General features: G+C 45.4%; 2 protein-coding genes across 2 annotated transcripts in view; one reads left to right on the forward strand and one right to left on the reverse strand.

The window, feature by feature from the left end:
• Window positions 1-405: 405 nt before the first annotated feature.
• On the forward strand, window positions 406-5,053 carry TCFL5 (transcription factor like 5). The gene is made up of 6 exons (XM_041478547.1): window positions 406-1,139; window positions 1,847-2,033; window positions 2,577-2,736; window positions 3,453-3,693; window positions 4,112-4,253; window positions 4,916-5,053. The coding sequence occupies exons 1-6, from the start codon at window positions 406-408 to the stop codon at window positions 5,027-5,029; spliced, it is 1,578 nt and encodes a 525-aa protein (XP_041334481.1). The 3' UTR covers window positions 5,030-5,053.
• Window positions 5,054-5,323: 270 nt separating this feature from the next.
• COL9A3 (collagen type IX alpha 3 chain) overlaps window positions 5,324-20,803 on the reverse strand; it is a 36,374-nt gene continuing 20,894 nt past the window's right edge. Inside the window, 12 exon segments of the mRNA XM_041478440.1 lie at window positions 5,324-7,010; window positions 7,708-7,785; window positions 8,026-8,208; window positions 8,893-8,947; window positions 9,305-9,451; window positions 9,832-9,864; window positions 10,086-10,130; window positions 11,408-11,443; window positions 14,366-14,437; window positions 16,020-16,073; window positions 19,957-20,010; window positions 20,377-20,430. Of these exon segments, the coding sequence (XP_041334374.1) occupies window positions 6,835-7,010; window positions 7,708-7,785; window positions 8,026-8,208; window positions 8,893-8,947; window positions 9,305-9,451; window positions 9,832-9,864; window positions 10,086-10,130; window positions 11,408-11,443; window positions 14,366-14,437; window positions 16,020-16,073; window positions 19,957-20,010; window positions 20,377-20,430 (987 nt within the window). The 3' untranslated portion in view covers window positions 5,324-6,834.

Here is a 20,803-nt window from a genome sequence, read left to right on the forward strand (position 1 = left end):
CCCTGCCCGCCCCGGCTCCCCACGGCTCCCCCCGGCCGCGGGGGCCCCGCTCCCGCCCGCCCGGGCTGCCCCGCCGCCGTCCGGGCGCTGTCTCAGGGGGTGCCAGGCCGCAGAGTGCCCGCAGCCTCCCCGCCGAGGCCGGGGCGGGGACAGGTGAAGGCCGTTTGTCGTGAGCAGCTGTGCTGGAGGGGGAGGGAGGGTCTCACCCGGGGGGGGAGACATGGTCAGGGTGTCAGGTACCCCGCCAGCGGCAGCTTGGTCCCCACTCTGTTACCTCGCCAATCAGTGTTAAGTGCGATTTTTTCTGCCTTTGGGTTTTTTTAATGGATAGTACTGACAATTGTTGAAGGTTTTATGGTTTTCTGTTGAAAGGGACATTGGTAACTGATTAGGTTTGCTGTAGCCATGTCAGGATCAGCCCCCGAGGAGCCTCAGACCATTCCTCAGAGCCCAGCTAGTGTTCCTGACCCCGCTCCCGTTGCTGTCGGACCTGGAGGCTCAAGTGACAGTTCCTTTGGTGAGCAAAACCTTGGCTTCGCCACCCCCGAGGCCAGCCTGGTGGAGATGATGGACATTGAGTACACCCAGCTGCAGCACATACTTTGCTCGCACACGGAGGCGCAGAGTAGCGAAGGTGAAGTGGAAGCCAGGCTCAGCGCTTTCTCCTCGCCTGGCCCCTCTGCAGACCCCCCTCTGCAGCAGCCCTCCCCCAGCACCAGTCAGGACGGGGGCTCATCCAACAGCTCTGGGAACCAGTCGGTCTGCCCAGTGACCTGTCAGTCAGGGTTGCCTTGTGACAGCTACTGGCCGAGTTCTAACCCGCACCTGGGCTATGCTGACTTGCAGGAGCTCAGGATGATGTTACTTAGCGAGTCCAACCTCCCTGTGAACCAGAGAGAGAAAGCGCCCAACAGTAGTAGCTCTGTAGAAGTCTCGGGATGCAGTGTAGCAAAAGCTAAACAGGGTGAAAATTTCTTGGGGGAGAATAAGGAAAACATATTTGTTGAAAATTCGGCACTGGCACCAGAGGTTAGATCTAAACCTGCAGTCAGAGCTCGGTTGGAAGACAGATTCAACAGCAGCCCGACAGAAAACCCCAGATGTCAAGAACCCCAAGAATCTGGAGTAACTCTTAACAAGTGTGTTGCAATTACTTTTAGTTTATGTTGTTAAACTATGTATCATGTAGTTCAAAAGTGATTTGCTAAGTGAAACCTATGAATAGTGCTTGTTTTAATATATGAGAAGGATGGGTTGGGCTTTGTTAAACTGTGCCATCAAACGTGGCTGCGACTCCTCTGAGCTCAGCTTAGGCCCCTCTGTTTATTACATAAATGGTACAGCATGGAGTTCCAAAATGAATTACTTTGCAACTTTATTCTTGATAACATGTACTGTAAATAAAGGCGAGAGAACATTACCTAGTTTTAATATGCAGCTTGCTAAAAGCAAAGTAGATTTTTGATAATGATAATAATAATAATGATGATGATAGATTCGGGTTATAATGTGGAGGCCTGACTATGGGGAAAACTGGAGCAAAAATATTGTTTTACAACCTAACCTAACCTCCTGTACCTATCTTAATGTGCTGACAAAATGTTTTATTGAGGCGTGAAGCACCTTGTTATTGCACAGAATAAAATACCTCCTTGGCTGATTTTTCTTTTCTTTTATTTGGCCCCTGAAGTGGACAATATGGCAATAACAGTGATTTCTGTTTACAGTAAATTGCAGTGGTTTCTTGGTGATAGTTTCTAGAATATTTGTAGCTGTATTTTATTTCTGCACTCATTTCCAAGCAGTCAGCCTGGTATGTTTTCTGTTTGTTTGTTTTTGTCTGAAGTTTAGTGACATTGATCCGCCAGCCCTCAGAAGTGGTGGGTGTTCCTCTTCACCAGCAAGGGAACAGGTGTGCTGCACTAGGGAAAAATAAGGCTGCACCTGCCACACATTCCTTACCATTTACATACCCGTTCTTTACCATGAATGCATGTTCTGCTGCTGGAAGTGCTAATCCTTCCCAAGCACAGGTAACTCTCCTCTGCCACGTTCCAATGCTGATGGTATTAACTTCCTGGGTGTAGTACAATTCTGAAGGTTTGTGCTAGAGTGTGGCTGGGTTTGAATAGGGATGATCAGAATGATCTGTAATGCAATTTATTTATTAATCTTTAAGACAATCAAGTCACTTTTGTGGCATTTGTAATTATGTGTGTCCCAGTAACAAGCAATAGGCCATCAGATCTCTTTTTTCCTAGAGTTTATCAGTTTATCATGTTTCATCTGTGCAAGACCATTTTCTGTAGTTCCTTTCTTTCTAATTCATTTTGGTGATAAAGATATTTCGCTCTCCACAACTTGCAGTAACCTCTGAAGCAAAAGTGATAGCATGGCACTGAGAAATGTCAGAGGTATCCCCAAAATTCATCACTCTGTCAAAACCCCATGGTTGTGTGTATTTGGGATTTATTCTGCCTGAGGAAGTAATTTAAGAAGCTAACAGAAAGATATCAAAATAATCTATTTCGTTTTAATGTATATAGTTCTGTAAGTATTTCCTTTTGTTTTCACAGACCTGTGGAACATCTTGCACTATTTTGGAAGCTGCCAAACATCAAGACCTTGGGATACCCAAAACATTCCCTTTTCTCTATCAGGAAGTTGAATCCACGAAACAGACAGTAGGTGCTATAAATAAAGCTTTGCCTGAGGAAGTTTGGATTAAAGTTGGAGGTAAACCATTTCTCTTCTTTTCTCTTAGTTTTCTCTTGTTCTTCAAATCTAAATTTTTTTTTCTGAATTCTTTTCTGGAATTAATATGATTTACTGAATGTGGGAGGTGAGGTTTTTATGGCAAAGATGCTCTGTAGGCAACGTGGGGCTAGATTTCTCCAAGGAGGTTGAACACCTATAAGTTTAGCGGTACTTTCAAATTTGTTTAGCACTTCTGGCTTGAAATGAGGAGACTTGAGGTTACAAAGTACCTTTGAAAATCTGGGCCTTGGGTCAGGAGCTGGTTTCTTTAGAGCCATAGAATCATTAAGGTTGGAAAAGACTTCCAAGATCATTGAGTCCAGCCTTTGACCAAACACCACCAAACTCCGTGGCACAGGGGTGCATTCTTTGACCCCAAAGCTGATCCAGCAGACCCAGTCAGTATCAAGCTGAAGAACATTTTAAGGGCTGCCTCAAGTGCTCACCAAGGGCAGGTGCAATCTCAGGGGGCTCTCTGAGAAAATAGAAGCTGTGTGGATTTTGGAATAGCAAGCAATGCCTTAGGTCTTCTGCAGGACATGTCTTGCTGTAAGAATCAATGTAGGCTGGCAGTAAAGCTTCAAAGATTATTCCACATAAATAAAGCACCAAAAGAACTTTCCATTATCACTATTTTCACGTTAGTGGAAGAGTAACAAATAGGCCATTCTTTTCATTTTTATTTTTCCAAAAAGACACCTTATGCAAGCAAGCCATAAACAGAAGTTGCAGCCGAATAAATCTGTTGGATGCAAACATGGATCGCAAACCTCTCGGAGAGATTCGGAACACCCGGGACAACAACCAGAGCACTGCAGCTGCCCAGGGCCCCTGGCAGTCAGCACAGCCCAGCTCCAGTGTGCAGGTGCAAAGTGGTTCCCAGGATGGAAGTGCCCAGAGAAGGGAAAGGCACAATCGACTGGAGAGAGACAGGAGGTAATTCTGGGAGCAGGGGCCATGAAACACCTCTTGAAGCCTAAAATACTGGTACTGCAGTACTCTGATTATCCAGAGTAAATGTAAGCTTGACATGTTTTTGTGTTAGCTCCAAGAAAATGCAGTGCAGGAGGTGAGGGTTTGGTGTTTGTTAGAGGGGAAAAAACATCTCTGTTTCATTGCAGTTGTCTTTGTGTTCTCACTCTGTAAACAAACAAAAAGAGATTTCAAGACATTCCACCCATTCTGTAAAGATACGGTGACTTGTGTGTAACAAAACTAATACACAAAGCTTGTAGCAAACACAAAGCAGTCCCCAAAGTCCATGGCTGGTTGCACATGTGAGTAGTCTTCCTGCTCTCTGTATTTTTCCCTTCCCTCTGGCCCCTGGCTGATCACCTTGGGTGTTTGCCTGCAGGCGCAGGATCCGGGTTTGTTGTGACGAGCTCAATCTCCTCGTACCCTTCTGCACGATTGACACTGACAAGGCAACAACTTTGCAGTGGACAACTGCATTCCTCAAGTACATTCAGGAAAGGCACGGCGACTCCCTGAAGCAGGTTTGAAATCTCATTTCGTTTTTGGTCTTGATAAAAATGGGAAATGTTTTAAAGCTGTCATAATGTAGAACTGTGATGCAAAGCTTCTGCTTGATGCTGTTTGTGAAGGACCCACCATGCCCTTGAACCTTCCCTTACATTTTTATTTTTTATTTCTTTCAGCTGTTTAAGTTCACTAGTGAGAAATCACAGGCTGTCCTCAGTCAGTGTTTTCAAATTGAATTTTAAAATCAATTATTTTTAGTTACACAATTCCTGAGCATGATCCTGTTTGACAACAATATGAAATTAAGGTCATATTAAATCTTCCTCCCCTCCTTCATTTTCTCTATTTTCTACCTCTTTCACAGGCTTCTAGTTAGCTCAGGCAGGGAGATCACAGCTGCATGCCCACACTGTATTGAATGGGTGAGCAGAGTTGAAGGGTTACATGCCTTAAAAGCAGCTCCTGTTCTCCTCAGCAGTAGTTGCAGCTCCAGAGTAATTCTGGCTCTGCCAAGGATTTTAGGAGGGTGTGTATTGGAGCACCTGCTGGTCTAGATATGGATATGGCCCCTCCTCCTTCCTATTGAAGGCACAAATGAAACAAAACAAACATCTCAAGTAAACATCTATGTTAAATATAACATTTTTCTTTTGTATGTTGATTTTTTTTTTTTTAGGAATTTGAGACTGTGTTCTGTGGCAAAACAGGCAGGAGACTAAAAATTGGAAGACCAGACTCGTGTGTAATGTGTCCAGCACAGGAAAACCGTACAGCTATGGAGACCAAATAGCCTGACCTGCCCACCCTGAATTGTGTGACAGCAGTCCAAACTGTGTTTTATTCTTTCCATTTACATGCTGAATAGGAATTTGAAAGTGTAACTTGTAAATATATATAAATAGAAATTTAAAAGAAACGTTCTCTATTGCAAATGGAAATGGAAGGTAACTACCAGCAATGGGAATCTGCCCTGTTCAAGGGGCTTTGGGACCAGAAGCTACAAGAAAATGTCATAATTAATTATTTTAACCCTTTAGTTATACAAAATTTGCTTGTCATCCTGCTTTGGGGTCTCACTTAATTTTTTGCTTTTATTTTATTTTTTAAAGATGATGCAGTACAGGTTGGAAGAGTTGTAGAACATCCATCTTCCGGTTATTTTAATGGCTAGATGCAAACTCATTCTTCCAGTGTATAAAGAAACTGAAGTTACCATATTATAATGCCCATTTTTCCATTTAAAATGTAAATATTGTATTGGTTATTTGGACAAATGCATAGTTTCTAAACTGTGTGTATTATGAATTTTGCATTTGCATACATATTTAACATAATTAGCTCCAAAGAGTAGTGCAATGGTGTTGGCATTTTTAAATTCAGTCCTATTTTTAATGTCTGCCACACAACTGTCCAATAGGTTCTTGTGTTGTTACTTTAGACCAAAAGTGGAATATTTTAAACAGTAGATATTTAAATGCACAAACTATTTTTATATTTAAAGAGAAATATGATGCTTCGTTCATAGGCTTTGGCATATAGGACAGAAATAGAACTGTGTGTGAGCTGAGAGTGGCTTTATTAATTTTTTTTAATAGATGATGCTAGCAAGTTTTAAAATATAAAAAGTTCTACCAAAATTAATACTGGTTTAAATCACGGATAAGAACAATTTTGCAGCAATTTATGTCCGAACAATACTAGTAAAACCTAATTCTGGAAAATGGAGTTTAGCCAAGTTAATTTGATTTGTATAATGACACTTACAACATCACAAAGAAGAGGTTAAAAAAAATCTCCTTTTATTTTTACAACAGTTCATACAGGTGGTTTTGGCTGGACTTTAAAAGAGCATCCTTTCTTAGGTGGGGTTCCATCACAATTACTGTGCAAATAGCTGAAGTAGAGGTCATGAAAATGCTGTTACTTCATTTCCTTCATTATCATATGGAAATATGCAAAAATTCTTCCCTGGAAATTAAAATATTTACATTACTCCTTTTGCAGAATTTGCTTGCAAGAGGATTACTGTTTACTAGTCTTGGCAAATATTTGAGGTGCAATCTGAAAATTTCTAGCTGGCAGCACAGACTTAAGCAATGGTCATTCCTTAGGCCAGAAGGTTCAGATGTTAAAATACAGGACATTGAAATGCCTGATTTCCACTGATGGAAGAGGCAGCTCGGTGCCTGAGTGTCTTAACAACGTGTCTGAGAGCACAAACCTGCAGGACTGAAGTCAGTGGGAGCAGCACCAAGGAATTCAGTGGAAAAGGTGATCTTTAGTACAGGGGGGGTGATGGTAAAAAGGAGCAATGCTTCCTCTTGCAGGTCTCTTGAGCAAAGGGAGGAAGGAAAGGTCAGGTTGTTTAGCAGTAAAAATTCTGGGAAATAATTGGGGGGAGGAAAAGATAGTCATAAAGCATCTTTTAATTAAAGTTTTCATCTGATGCTTTCTTTTTCATAGAACTGTGTCAAAGTCTCCACTTAATAGAATAGAAGGAGCATCTGTCCTTTTAGCACTAGAAGGATTCTGTTTTCTTACAATGCACTGTTTATTTAAATATTCAGTCACTTCTTCACTTCTTGTACTGTTGGTTTATGATTTTTTGGAAGTTGATGCTGCAACAGCTCCCATGCAAGCCGACGTGTCACATATTCCTGGAGTTCCCTGAGCCCCAACAGTCCCAGGAGTCCCAGGATCCCCTGGCAGCCCGGGTTCACCCTGAGCACCATCACGGCCGTTTTTAGTAATGCCAGGCACACCAGGTGGTCCTAAACAAGAGAGGGGAAAGATACATGAAATATTTCCATCTTTTCTTTTTTAATATCTGTATATATGTGTTGATTTTAGAGATCTTAATATGCTTTGAGTGTCTGTACATCACACTTGTTATGGCCTGTTGAGTACAAGGTGTTTTCAATAAATTTACCCTGAATCTGGAGTATGTGCTTTGGATTTTTTTATCCCTAATTTGGTCAAGGGATGTTTTGGCTGTGTGAGGTCACAGTTTATTAACATGGATTAATTATTTTAAAGAAGACTCTGAGACAATGGTTTATAAATATTATGAAATGTGATGGTATAAATTCTGTGGAAGAATTTAAGATAACATGGTTGTAAATATTTTGGCTTTATGAAATTCTGTGAACGGAGAGCCTGCTTTTGGTGCCTGCAGTTTATTCATTGTACAGGTGTTTCCCAGTTAGAAAAGGTGCTTTAACAGGTGAGCAAAATAAAGAATATTCTTCCAAGTTTCCAATAGATATTACTTAATTTGCATAAATTAATCTTGAATATTTTAATAAAGGACTCATCAGGAAGCAGGCACTATCCTTTCCCTTAATCTGGAGCGCCTCAGAGTTGTCACACCTTTAAATTAGTGCTGGTAATCTGTTGCCATCAGCATGCAGAGCTGTCCCTCAGCCTTCCCTTCAGCCATGTGGTGTTAACTGATTTCCCCACACTTACCCTGCAGTCCTTGGTCACCATCAGGCCCATCGATGCCTTGGCCAACAGGTCCTTTGTCTCCCTTTTCACCAGGGTCACCTTCAAGCACACACACAATTCCCACAGTGAGCTGTGCTCTGCAGCTGCAGCCACCAACAGCACGGGGAGAGGACAAGAGGAGCTACAAATCCTCTGGATGCTGCAGGGATCTTTGCTTCCATGGCACCCTCAAGATGCAGAACTCCACCCAGAGCTTCCCCAAGGCCTGATCTCCTCTCCCCAGTGCTGAACTCAGTACAGGGCATAAAAGAGAAGCAAATTGTTTCACTCTTAACTTGCCTCTGGGTCCAGGATCACCAAGCTCTCCTGTTGGCCCTCTGTACCCAGGGGGCCCACGAGGACCAGGATGCCCAACAGTTCCCGTGCTTCCAGGAGGGCCTGGGGGCCCAGCTGGGCCGGGCCGTCCCGTCATTCCAGGAGCCAAGGGCTTCCTCAGGTTAGCAGCCAGCAGTGCAATTTGCTCTGAAAAACACAATGAAACACTGCATCTCCAACATTTGCACTCTTTCTTTAGGCAGAACTTCCTGACACTGCTCCACTGCTCCTGGCAGGAGGAATCTGTCCTTCCTGCTTACCTGTAGCTTTTTGGGGCTTTTTACATCTCCACAGACAGAGATATTAATCATAAATCTGCAGGGTTGATTATTCCTGTTTCTAAAACCCCTTTAAAGGATGTCAAGTACAACAAATGACATTTAAATAATTTCCTGAAACAAACTTTCAGAGTTTAGCCTCATCCCTAACAGGAGATGTAACATCCAAATGCAAAACAGTCACTTTGAAGAAAGAAGGACACTCCCTGAGGTCCTGCTCCAAGGAAATGAGGTGCACTGAGGAGAGATCAGGATGACACAGGTTAGGGTGGGAGGTCTCACACAACACTTGTGCCAAAGCTGCTTTCAGTGCATTTTGACCAGTGCCATGATGAATTATTTAAAAATACTAATTTTAGAACACCAAAAGACATCCCCAACAAAGTGACCTCCTGAATACAATAAGGTGACCTCCTGAATAATTTCCTTACACTAAAGGTCAATGTATTATTTTTTCCTATGAAGACAGAAAATTAACAAATCTCAGAAGCCATTTATGTTCAGGATCTACTGATCTGGTAATTAAAGTCAGTTTTCTCTCAGTAATACTCACCATTTATCATTTCCCCACAGAGTTCTCTGATATGTTGTTCACTGGCCTCTTTGCCCTGCAGTTAACAGAAGAATTTGTCTTTGTAGGAACCTCCTTATCAATAACCAGCCCTGGCAGAAGCTGCAGGACACAAAACACATTTCCAGGAGCTCGGGAAGCAGCACAAGGTCCTGCATGAAGAGCAGGGGGTTCTTTCCTCTCTTCAAAAGGTGACAGCTTCCCTTCAGAACTCCGCTGTACAAATGGCAGCAATTAATGTTAGGCCAGATATTTAATCTGGGGTTTATTTGGCCTTATTTTTGCCTGCTGAAATGCAGGACCTTATTTTTTGGATAGCATCCAAAACCCCACAATCCATTTTTTTTCACTTCACAGGCTCCCTGACTGTGCTGCAGAAGCAGCAGGTACTTACAGGAGGTCCAGGTTTTCCTGTGATGCCAGGGACACCCCTCTCCCCCTGGTGACCCATGGGTCCTGGATGTCCTGGGATCCCTGGTGCTCCAGCTGTCCCGTTAGGTCCTTGGACACCTTTTGGACCAAGTTCTCCTCTTTTTCCTGGCTGCAGTCAAGAATAAAAAAGGCCAAAACAATTTAAAATGGAAGTCATGGTCCATTCTTTTCTCCTGGGGGTTAGTTAAGACTTTCTTCAGGTTTCCTGAATGGATCTGGAGGATTGGATACATTTCTTACATCCTAAGGGTGTTTCTGCATATATCAGTCATGATAATAGGAGTCCTTCCTGCAGCAAAATTATCAAACAGATTTCAATCTTTTGAATGCCACAAATCACCATTTTTCTCATAAATTTTATGGCATGATTGTGAGGAAAGCCTGCTTCTAGGCAATGACATCAGAGTTTATTCTATAGTTATAGAGGTTCAATGGTCATGCTTACTCCTAAACCCTTCAGAGCATGAGCCCCCAGTGTCTGACACTTACCTCTCCTTTTTGGCCAGGAGGTCCAAAGGGACCCTGTCAGAAAGAAAAGGTAAATAAGAAAGTGATTCATTCAGAAAATGCACATCTGAAGCCCAATCTCCCAAGGTGCTGTGATGTCTGCAAGGCTTGGGTTGCCCTCTTTTCACAGCAGGGCTGGAGATCTTGGTTAATTCTGACTGACCACAGTGACCCATGGCTTTCTGCACCCATCTGTTATTTGAGGAGTCAACTCTACTGAATTTAAGGACACCTACCAGCTCTCCTTTGTCACCTGGGAGGCCATCTGCTCCAGCAATGCCCTGAGAGAGAGAGGAGAGTTAACAGTGCACCTACTGCTGACAGCAAGGATCTGGATATATCCCCTGAGGCCTGGACAGCCTGGGGGAGATGGGGGCTCCCAGCAGCCACAGCTGCTCCAGCAGGGAGAAGCTCTCTCTTCCCAAAGCTGGACTCCACAGTAGCTGCTCCCCTGCTGATGAGGGCACAAGGCAGCTGGTTTGAGGACTGGGTGCCCTTTGCAGCAGGCTGGGACCTGCATGAAAGGCTGGATTCGTATGGATGAGAGCCATGAAAGACATCCAGAGGCTGGAGCTGGCATTCCTCAAGCAGGGAACCTAAATTTCAGCTCCCCCTGCTCTGTCTCACAGAAAACAGGGTTTGCAGCCACAGGCAAATGTTGAGTGTCCTGCTCTCATGGCCTCCTGAGCAGGGTCCCAGCTTCATCCCACCCTCAAACTGCATGATCTCTTGGTGAGGAACATCCCTCTCCACTCCTGGGGACAGGAATGCAAGGGTGGCCGAAGCTCTGGTGACATCCACTGTAGCAGCCCTTTGCTGCTCACCTCCCCAGCAGCAGCCTGAGCAATCTGAGCCTGCCTGGGGTGACACAAACCCTGCAATCCCTGCCCTGCCCAGGGCAGAGCTGGCTCAGCACAGAGCTCTATTATTAGAGCAGATAATGAACATTGTTATGGTGACTCCATGGCTTCCAGGGGAAGTTTTCAAGACAAACAGAGATCAGGTTGGTCTTTCCCCTTAGCAACAAAACACAGACCACACTGATGCTGATAAACAAAACCAGCAAGGCTTGCTAGGAAAGCTCCACTTTCTGCAGGAACACAGCCATGCATTAATGAAAGACATATATTTGAGGAAAAAAAGCCCAAAAGCTCATTGCTGAGATTAAACCAAGCGTGGAACTCAAGCAGCAAAAAGTATAAGATTAAACTAGTTCATTAGTGTGCCAAGCATCGAGGTTAGGGTGAAATATCCTTCATCAGGCACATGAAGCTGAGGAAAAGCTGCACTTCTAAACTTAACTGGGGAGGAATTTGATGTGAGGAGCTCCTGCACAGATCCTTGTGGCTACAAAACACCCAGTGAGGGCCTGCTGTTTGTACCACAGCATTTTCATGAGCCTCCATCAGAACAGGCAACATCTGTGCCAATGCAGGGAAAATGGGACCAAAGAGGGTTTTGGTTTCTGCTGCAGAATATTTTCATTTGTGGAAGAAAGAGCCATTTGTGCCGTCCCTAAAATTTCTCTGCTGACAAGAGCATGAAAGTTATCACTTACCTGGTTCCCCTTGGGACCAGGAACACCGAGAGGACCCTGAAAATAAGCAAGAGAAAGAAGCAAATGAGCTCAAACTGTTACTTTCCTGTGAATTCCTGGTGTGGTCAGACACTCTCAGCAAGGGGTCAGAATCACCCAGCTGCCAAGTAAGAGGGTACAAATCTCATTCACACTTCCTAGAAATAAGAAGGGATTTAAGCACCCCTGCTAGCTCTGTGACAGTCCCTGGTTTGTGTTGTGGGGTAATTTCTCAGCCTGTGATGTCAGGAGGAGCTTGGATTTACTTGTGGTATAAAACAGACAAGAATATTTTCATACCACAAGGGCAAAAAGCCAAGATGCTTTTTCAAGGCCTTATTAAACTGTCAGTTTTCCTGAGATTTACAATTAGGTGCTCCTTATTTAAAGATTAATGGAACAACATGGCCACAGGAATAAAATACATTTAGATGATGAACTGATTATCATCTCAGGAATAATCAAGGCAATTTGGAAAATCCTTCCATCTTTACCTACCTGACATTCACAGAGAGACATTTTCAGCCCTGTTTCTGGTTTTTCTGCTCCAGAGAGTAGAGCCAACAAGGAGTTCAGGAGAAACCCAGATTTTTTTTTCTACTGCAAAATCTACATGTAAAATTCAGCCATTTTACCCTTCAAGCAGGATATCTACAGCACACTCATCAATCTGGCATCTGCAAACTGATCTTTTTTTATTAACTAGATGTAGAGATGGCTCAGCAGAACAGAATCTTCAAGGAGAACAAACACACACAACAAGGACATTTTATTTTGTTCAATTCAAGCACTAAGTTCAAATGAGGTAAGATTTCTATTAATGAAAAATAATTCAGAAAAACAGACAATGGAATGTAGAAATGCAAGAGTGGCTAAAACTTTATAACACCTGTTTTATGTTTGCTGATGGCAAAAGCAATATATTCCGTTCTGAACATTTTAATCTAAATTTTATACCTCTGACTTCACAGAGTCTCAAGGCTCCATGACAGTTTATGGCAATAAAACACAGCTCAGTCACTAAAGACCAAGCCCTGCAAGGAGCACTCCCTTAAAGACAAGCTCAGCCCAGAGGATTTTCATTCAGAACTCTAATTCTCTGCAGGAACAAGGAGCTCAGGACTGCCAGCCCCATGTCTTCACACATTTCCTCTGATCACATTTCCTCTGATTATGGTTTTGGCCAAGCATTCAGTGCTCCAGTAGGGAGCCCAGAGAGGCAATGCCCCAGGTGGCTGCTGGCATCCAGAATCCTCAGGAATTTGATCATAATAAAAATCCTTAGGAAAAATATTTGTCTATTGCTGCCTCAGTCAGCAACAACAGCCAAGCCCTTCCCTTCCCCATATCCCACCCCAGCAGGATGGTTGATGTCTTTTATCTCAACACTATTTTATATCTTACAGTCAAATGCACTAAACCACTTGTATTTTTCATGCCAGCAAACACATTTACTGAAAAGCTGGTTTATATGCCTGAGCAGTCAGTCCAAGGACTGTGAAAAAGCCTGTCAGTGCTCAGTTAGCTCAGGCATGAGGGCATTCCTCTTTTTCCAAATTCTCAGTTGATTTCAGGAGAGTTTGGTGAGCTGGCTGCAGCTGGGACAGGGCAATTGCATCGATCCTGTGTGTGCAGTTCTCCTCTTTATCCACATCAGGAGCAGCAGTACAGCAAGCTCAGGACACATCTCTGGGTGCTCTGTGTGTCCCCAGCAGCACAGGCTGTTTGTTTGGGCTATAAAAACACAACCTGGGTTTTTAGGGTCAACCCAGCACCACCAGCATGGTCACCACTAAACCATCACGGGCCACATCCACACCTTGTTTGAACACCTCCAGGGATGGGGACTTCCATGGGCAGCCTGTTCCAATGCTTTACAACCCTTCCTGTGAAAAAAATTCCTAATATCTAATCTAAACCTTCCCTGGTGCAGCTTGAGGCCGTTTCCTCTCATTCTGAGCAACCAACAATCACATCTTAGAGTAACTGCACTGAAATTCAGAGGCAGAAATAAAACCTAGATTTTTTTTATTGCTTTAAGCACAACGTTTTCCCCTCCCTCTGCTTGGAGCAGCTCCCTGGGTGCTTCATGCAGGGGCCTCTTCCCCTCTGAATGTACATTTTTCACCACAGCAAAGCCCTGAATGCAGCCAAGAGCCCCAGAGCTCCACAATAACGCTCCTGTCTCACACTTCCAGCTCACAGCCACTCCAAGAGGCTTTTCCAAACCTGCCTGGAGCCAGCACAGAAGGGCCATTGTGGAGCCCTTGTGGTACTGCTGCAGTTGCTTACACAGAAAGCAACTTAAAGCTTTTTTTAAAAAAAACTTTCACCTTAAAGCTGGGGAGGAGGGAGCTGGTGAACACATGGCTCCTGTCCTCCTGCAAGTGCCCAGCAAATGCTGTTCACTTGGCCCTGATGGCTTCTTTCAAATGAGAATGAACTAATTTAAATAAAAAGTCACATTTGTGGTGAGGTAGGATGCCCAGATATTTTGCTGTTCAGAAAGAAAAGTCACTGATAATACTGTAATTAAAAAAAAAAAAAAAAAAAAAAAAAAAACACAAACAAAAAACCAGAGAGTCTAATCAAGCATCTGAGTAACAAAAATTAATGAATCAGCTCTCTTGTGCTCCTGGGGAGTGAGGCTTTGGTGGAACCAGTGTAAGGAACAGGGAAAAATCCCAAACACTCCCCATTCTGGCTAGGATAGGGCCTGGAAGTTGCTTTTAAACAATCCACCCTGTCTGAAAATAGTGGGAGTTTCTGGAGTGGAACAGAAGCCAGGAACAGAGGGGACAGCAAGCACGAGTCCTGCTCCCTGCTGACTTGGGCAGTCAGGGACACCCAACACACACCAGCTACACCCGGTTTTGGGTGCCCACTGCCCTCTAAATTCCCATCCCAAACAGGAATGAGTGCCAGGAGCCTTGTCCTTACCCTGTCTCCTGTCTCTCCACGGATCCCAGTCGGGCCAGGAAGGCCAGGCTCTCCACTGGCACCTTTGGGCCCCTGTTGGGAAAACAACAAAAACCAAATGCAGCTCACAGTGCCAGAAACCCTGGGAGTTCACCAGCCTCCGTGACATGTTCAGAAAGGTTATTTCTGGATGTCTCTCTCCCTTTTTCCCCCAGGAACTGAGATCCACTTGTGTTGGTTGGTAGAGCTCATTCCAGCTTCTCTCCTGGTCCAGGGTCAGGCATGTGCCAAAGTGCTCCAACCTTTGGCCTGGGTCTTTCATTAATAAACCTCCTAAAATTAATAAACCTTCAATATCTGTGATCCCACCAAGTGATGCTCTCTCAGTCAGTGCCAGTGGGGAGTGGAGGTCCCACACCCCTGGAGAAGGGAGGGAGAAATGTTGGAGACCCCAGTGCAGCAAAAAGGAGGAGGAATTCACTGAAGGAAAACAGGCAGAGAGTGGAGCAGATCAAGGAGAAACTGAGGTGTCTTTACAAAAATCAAACTCAACCAGTCATAAAAACCTTAAAACTCAGCTCGTTCCACCACCTGGCACAGGCTGGGACACCTTCCACCAGTCCAGGCTGTCACCATGATATTTTATGAAAAATCCCTTTGCCAGGATTTTTCTCCTGAGAAGCTGAGTAGCCTCAGAGGAGAAGAAAAACAATATTATCTGATCACTTCTCCCTGTGTCCTGGGACCCCACAAACATCAACACCAGGCTGGTCAGGGCCCCATCCAAGGGATGGGCAGCCACAGCTGCTCTGGGCACCTGTGCCAGGGAACAGGCTCAAAACTCAACCCCTCTCTCTGCAAACAAACATTAAATATAAATTTCTCCTGCAGGCAGCTTATGTGGCCTTTTGCTCTTTCTACCATCCCGTGGTAATGAAGGTGTGATGCTGGTTCTGGCAAATGGAAGGAGATTTCTTCCTTTTCCTCATTGCCATCACCCAAGTCCTGGCCAGAGGCTTGCAGAGAGCACTGCCCTGCCAAAACACCATGGTGGCCCACCCCTGTGTCACACTGCCTTGCCAAAACACCACAGTGACCCATCCCTGTGTCACTCTGCCCTGCCAAAACACCACAATGACCCCTATGTCACACTGCCCTGCCAAAACACCACAGTGACCCCCTGTGTCACTCTGCCCTGCCAAAACACCACAGTGACCCATCCCTGTGTCACTCTGCCCTGCCAAAACACCACAGTGACCCCGGTGTCACTCTGCCCTGCCAAAACACCACAGTGACCCATCCCTGTGTCACTCTGCCCTGCCAAAACACCACAATGACCCCTATGTCACACTGCCCTGCCAAAACACCACAGTGACCCATCCCTGTGTCACACTGCCCTGCCAAAACACCACAGTGACCCCTGTGTCACATTGCCCTGCCAAAACACCACAGTGACCCATCCGTCACATTGCCCTGCCAAAACACCACAGTGACCCATCCCTGTGTCACACTGCTCTGCCAAAACACCACAGTGACCCATCCCTGTGTCACTCTGCCCTGCCAAAACACCACAGTGACCCCGGTGTCACTCTGCCCTGCCAAAACACCACAGTGACCCCGGTGTCACTCTGCCCTGCCAAAACACCACAGTGACCCATCCTTGTGTCACACTGACCTGGAAACCTCGGACACCTCGTGCTCCCGTGGGGCCTTGGAGGCCGAGTGGTCCCTGCAAAGAGAGAGATCAGCTTTGGTCAGGAGAACATCTGGGGCCAGGTGAGCCAGCTGTGCCACTGAACTGGCAGGGTGTGCAGCTCCGTGCTGCAGCCCCTTGGCACTGCTGCTGACCCTCTGCAAAGCTGGTGTTTGGTGTTTGTTTGTTTGTTAATTGCATTGTTGTTAACAGAAAGGCTTATTTGGATAGTCAGTGCTTAAAAACACACCGTGCTCACGAGCAGTAGAGATCAGGGACAGCAAAAAGTGGCAGCATGAGAGCATAGACCACATCCATTAGAGGGATTTGCTATCCCAATATTCTCCTTTTAATTGATTGCAAGGAACTACTGCAAAACACGTGCTGCAGGGCCTTGGAAATGAAAAATGGCAATTGCTCCCATTTGCTTGGACATCCTTGGTTCCAGCAAAACAAAAAGGTAGCAGTTTATGCTGGCAGGGCAGAGGCTTTTAAGAGCTCACCAGACAGAACATGAACATTACCATTAGGAGTCTCTATTGCTTTCTTCTGAGAAAAAAAATCACATATCCAATCAGTGCCAGTGGGGAGTGGAGGTCCCACACCCCTGGAGAAGGGAGGGAGAAATGTTGGAGACCCCAGTGCAGCAAAAAGGAGGAGGAATTCACTGAAGGAAAACAGGCAGAGAGTGGAGCAGATCAAGGAGAAACTGAGGTGTCTTTACAAAAATCAAACTCAACCAGTCATAAAAACCTTAAAACTCAGCTCGTTCCACCACCTGGCACAGGCTGGGACACCTTCCACCAGTCCAGGCTGTCACCATGATATTTTATGAAAAATCCCTTTGCCAGGATTTTTCTCCTGAGAAGCTGAGTAGCCTCAGAGGAGAAGAAAAACAATATTATCTGATCACTTCTCCCTGTGTTTTGCTGCTTTGGAATGTGGCAGGTGCATCTTTGATTGGTTCCATGTGAATTGTTTTTACTTAATAACCAATCACTGACTCTTTGGTCAGTCACGAGTTTTTATTATTCATTCTTTTCTAGCTTTCTGATGTATCCATTCTCTCTATGATTTAGTATAGTTTTAGCATAGAGAAGAGAAGAGAAGAGAAGAGAAGAGAAGAGAAGAGAAGAGAAGAGAAGAGAAGAGAAGAGAAGAGAAGAGAAGAGAAGAGAAGAGAAGAGAAGAGAAGAGAAGAGAAGAGAAGAGAAGAGAAGATATCAGCCTTCTAAGAAATATGGAGTCAGATTCATCTCTTCCCTCACCCTGGGACCCCACAAACATCAACACCAGGCTGGTCAGGGCCCCATCCAAGGGATGGGCAGCCACAGCTGCTCTGGGCACCTGTGCCAGGGAACAGGCTCAAAACTCAACCCCTCTCTCTGCAAACAAACATTAAATATAAATTTCTCCTGCAGGCAGCTTATGTGGCCTTTTGCTCTTTCTACCATCCCGTGGTAATGAAGGTGTGATGCTGGTTCTGGCAAATGGAAGGAGATTTCTTCCTTTTCCTCATTGCCATCACCCAAGTCCTGGCCAGAGGCTTGCAGAGAGCACTGCCCTGCCAAAACACCATGGTGGCCCACCCCTGTGTCACACTGCCTTGCCAAAACACCACAGTGACCCATCCCTGTCACTGCCTTGCCAAAACACCACAGTGACCCATCCCTGTGTCACTCTGCCCTGCCAAAACACCACAGTGACCCATCCCTGTGTCACACTGACCTGGAAACCTCGGACACCTCGTCCTCCCGTGGGGCCTTGGAGGCCGAGTGGTCCCTGCAAAGAGAGAGATCAGCTTTGGTCAGGAGAACATCTGGGGCCAGGTGAGCCAGCTGTGCCACTGAACTGGCAGGGTGTGCAGCAGAGGGTGTGACCCTCTGCAAAGCTGGTGTTTGGTGTTTGTTTGTTAATTGCATTGTTGTTAACAGAAAGGCTCCGTGCTGCAGCCCCTTGGCACTGCTGCTGACCCTCTGCAAAGCTGGTGTTTGGTGTTTGTTTGTTTGTTAATTGCATTGTTGAAAACAGAAAGGCTTATTTGGATAGTCAGTGCTTAAAAACACACCGTGCTCACGAGCAGTAGAGATCAGGGACAGCAAAAAGTGGCAGCATGAGAGCATAGACCACATCCATTAGAGGGATTTGCTATCCCAATATTCTCCTTTTAATTGATTGCAAGGAACTACTGCAAAACACGTGCTGCAGGGCCTTGGAAATGAAAAATGGCAATTGCTCCCATTTGCTTGGACATCCTTGGTTCCAGCAAGGTACAAAAAGGCAGCAGTTTATGCTGGCAGGGCAGAGGCTTTTAAGAGCTCACCAGACAGAACATGAACATTACCATTAGGAGTCTCTATTGCTTTCTTCTGAGAAAAAAAATCACATATCCAATAAAGATCTCGGATGAAAAAAAAAAAAAAAAAAACCACCTATGTTATTTAGGCATTTAAATCTCATTTTGTAAACTGTCTTCTGGAAATAGATGCCTTCAGCAAGCTTCTGTCACCAGGCAGAGCTGCAGCTTGGGCTCCTTTCACTTCCATCCCTGCTGGGTGGAGCATTCAGGGACACAAATAAACATCAAAGTGGCCACTGACATAAAGCAGCATCAGCCTCGAAAAGCTGAACAACTGCTCAGGTATTTTTGTGGTTACTGGTTTCCACTTTGTTTTCTGGTTGTATTCAGTAAGGAACTTTGAAAGTTATAAATACAAAGCTTTAGGACAGTTGAGTTAAATTGCATCAAAAATGACTCTGCTGAGCTGCTGGAGGGATTGAGAAACCCTTGGTACTCAGAGCTAAAAAAACCCAAATTGTTTTGAGCCAAACAGCCTTACACTGGAAAAACCCTGCACCTCTCTTTGAACAGCCCAGTCTTAACAAATAAATTATGATTCTAATAAAACAAATCAGAAATGAGAAGGCCAGGTTAGACATAACCATGGGTTCAGCTGCAACTGCACCCCTGTCAAAACTCTGCACCAACACAATTATCTTGACTGCTTTTGCTTTTTGGCTGTAATAATGTGGCACCTTTTGTGAGGCCAGCCACTCTGATGAAAAATTGCAGACATAAAAGCAAACATTATTAATACAGTTTATTTCTAAAGCTGATTTCCCTCTCCTTGGAAGTTAAAGCAGAAGCTGCTCACAAACAATAAATCATGCAGTTCAATTTCTTCCAAGTGGCACGTACCAGAAATCATATTAGACTTGCTGTAGGCTCCTGGATTTCAAAATGAGATTAAGATGGGGGAAAAAAAAAAACAAAAAACCAAAAGAAAAAGAAAAAAATCCCAACAAAACCACTGGAAGATCAGATCCAACCCCAACAGCAGCACTAGCTGGGGAGTGACAAGATGAAAAAGTACCCAAGCATTTTTAGTAGTGGGATCAAAATCAGGGTTTTACCCTCCTGATATTATTTGTTATCATCTCTGCTATTGAGCAGGGACACTGTGCAGGTATTCCCATTTTTGTTGCATGTATGGCTTCATGTTTTGCAGGGAATCCCTCTGCACTGCTCCAAGGAAAGGACTGGGGAGGATTTCAGGTGTCATGGGCTCCTGGCAAAGTCCTTTGTGGAAGCTTCCCATGAGCTCTGCTTCACTGATGCCTCAGCATGGGCAGAACCTTCCTGTTCCTGTGTAATGAGGGGCTTGCTGACTGTCCAGCCTCTCCTGGCAGCTCACAAACCTCCTGGGCAGCTGCAGTTTGCTCTGCCAAGACAAATGGGAGAGCTCACTTGGCATTTGCACGGAGCTGTCAGTGAGAACAGGACCTGACCCAGCCTGGGGGAGGAATTCTCTGCTGCCAAAGCTCCCCAGAGACACCACTGAGAGAGAAAGTGGCTTTTTGCTGTAGCCAGAGAGTTCCCCCCCTCCCCAAAGCCTATTTTGGCCAGCTCTGTACTTACAGTTGCTCCTCTGGGTCCTGGCAGACCTCTCTCACCAGGGATGCCAACATCGCCCTGGCAGGGACACCAAAGTCAGCTGTGATATTCAGGAGCCACAAACCCACCCTTCCCAGCCCTCTGGGGCATATTCCTGGATCCCAGGCTGCTCAGTCCCAAACTCCTGCCCCACTGGCAATCTGCCAGCCCACTGCTGGTGGGTTTTGCCCAGTAGCAGTGCCCAGCACCCTGCCCAGCCAGCTCAGTGCTCCCTGGGAGCTCCACACCAGTGTGGAGTGCCTGGAGTGCTCAACCCCTGGGACTGCAGGTGCTGCATCACTGGGAGCTTTATTTATGCAAGGAAGCAGCACATGAGCTCCAGCTCCCCAGTTTGGTTTAAAACTCTCCAGCAGGGCCCATGCTGAGTGGAAATGGGGCACTTACAGGGATGCCTGGCTCTCCAGAGGAACCTGCCTCTCCCGTCTCTCCAGGGCTGCCCTGCAGAGCACAAAGCACACACTCAGTTAGGGCATCACTTCAGGGCGTCATTTCTGTCCTGCCTGAAGCAACAAAAGGAGGAGGGAGTGAAAACCTGGATAAATAAATAAAAACAGCTTTAAACTTTACAGTTTTAAGGCAAAACTCTCAGCAGCAGAGAACAGCTGAGCTGCACACTCTCTCCTGGCACCAGTGGCCAGGGAGGGCTGCCAGCCCCAGGCAGTGTCCCCGTGTCCCATGTGAGACAAGGATGCCAGGACATCCCATCACATTCACTCCTGCACTCCCTTCACACCAGGAGGAGATTCCTGCACCACCTTCCTGCAGCGTGCTCTCCTCCCTGAGGATTAGCAGCAATAATGATGCAAAGGGA

This window comes from Pyrgilauda ruficollis, unplaced genomic scaffold (assembly GCF_017590135.1).
Source record: "Pyrgilauda ruficollis isolate IOZ18807 unplaced genomic scaffold, ASM1759013v1 scaffold45, whole genome shotgun sequence".
Lineage (NCBI taxonomy): Eukaryota > Metazoa > Chordata > Aves > Passeriformes > Passeridae > Pyrgilauda > Pyrgilauda ruficollis.

Coding starts and splice junctions, on each gene's coding strand:
- TCFL5 (XM_041478547.1), top strand. CDS start 406: ATGTCAGGATCAGCCCCCGAGGAGCCTCAGACCATTCCTCAGAGCCCA. Junction 2,737..3,452: donor AGTTTGGATTAAAGTTGGAG/GTAAACCATTTC, acceptor TTTTCCAAAAAG/ACACCTTATGCAAGCAAGCC. Junction 4,254..4,915: donor ACGGCGACTCCCTGAAGCAG/GTTTGAAATCTC, acceptor TTTTTTTTTTAG/GAATTTGAGACTGTGTTCTG.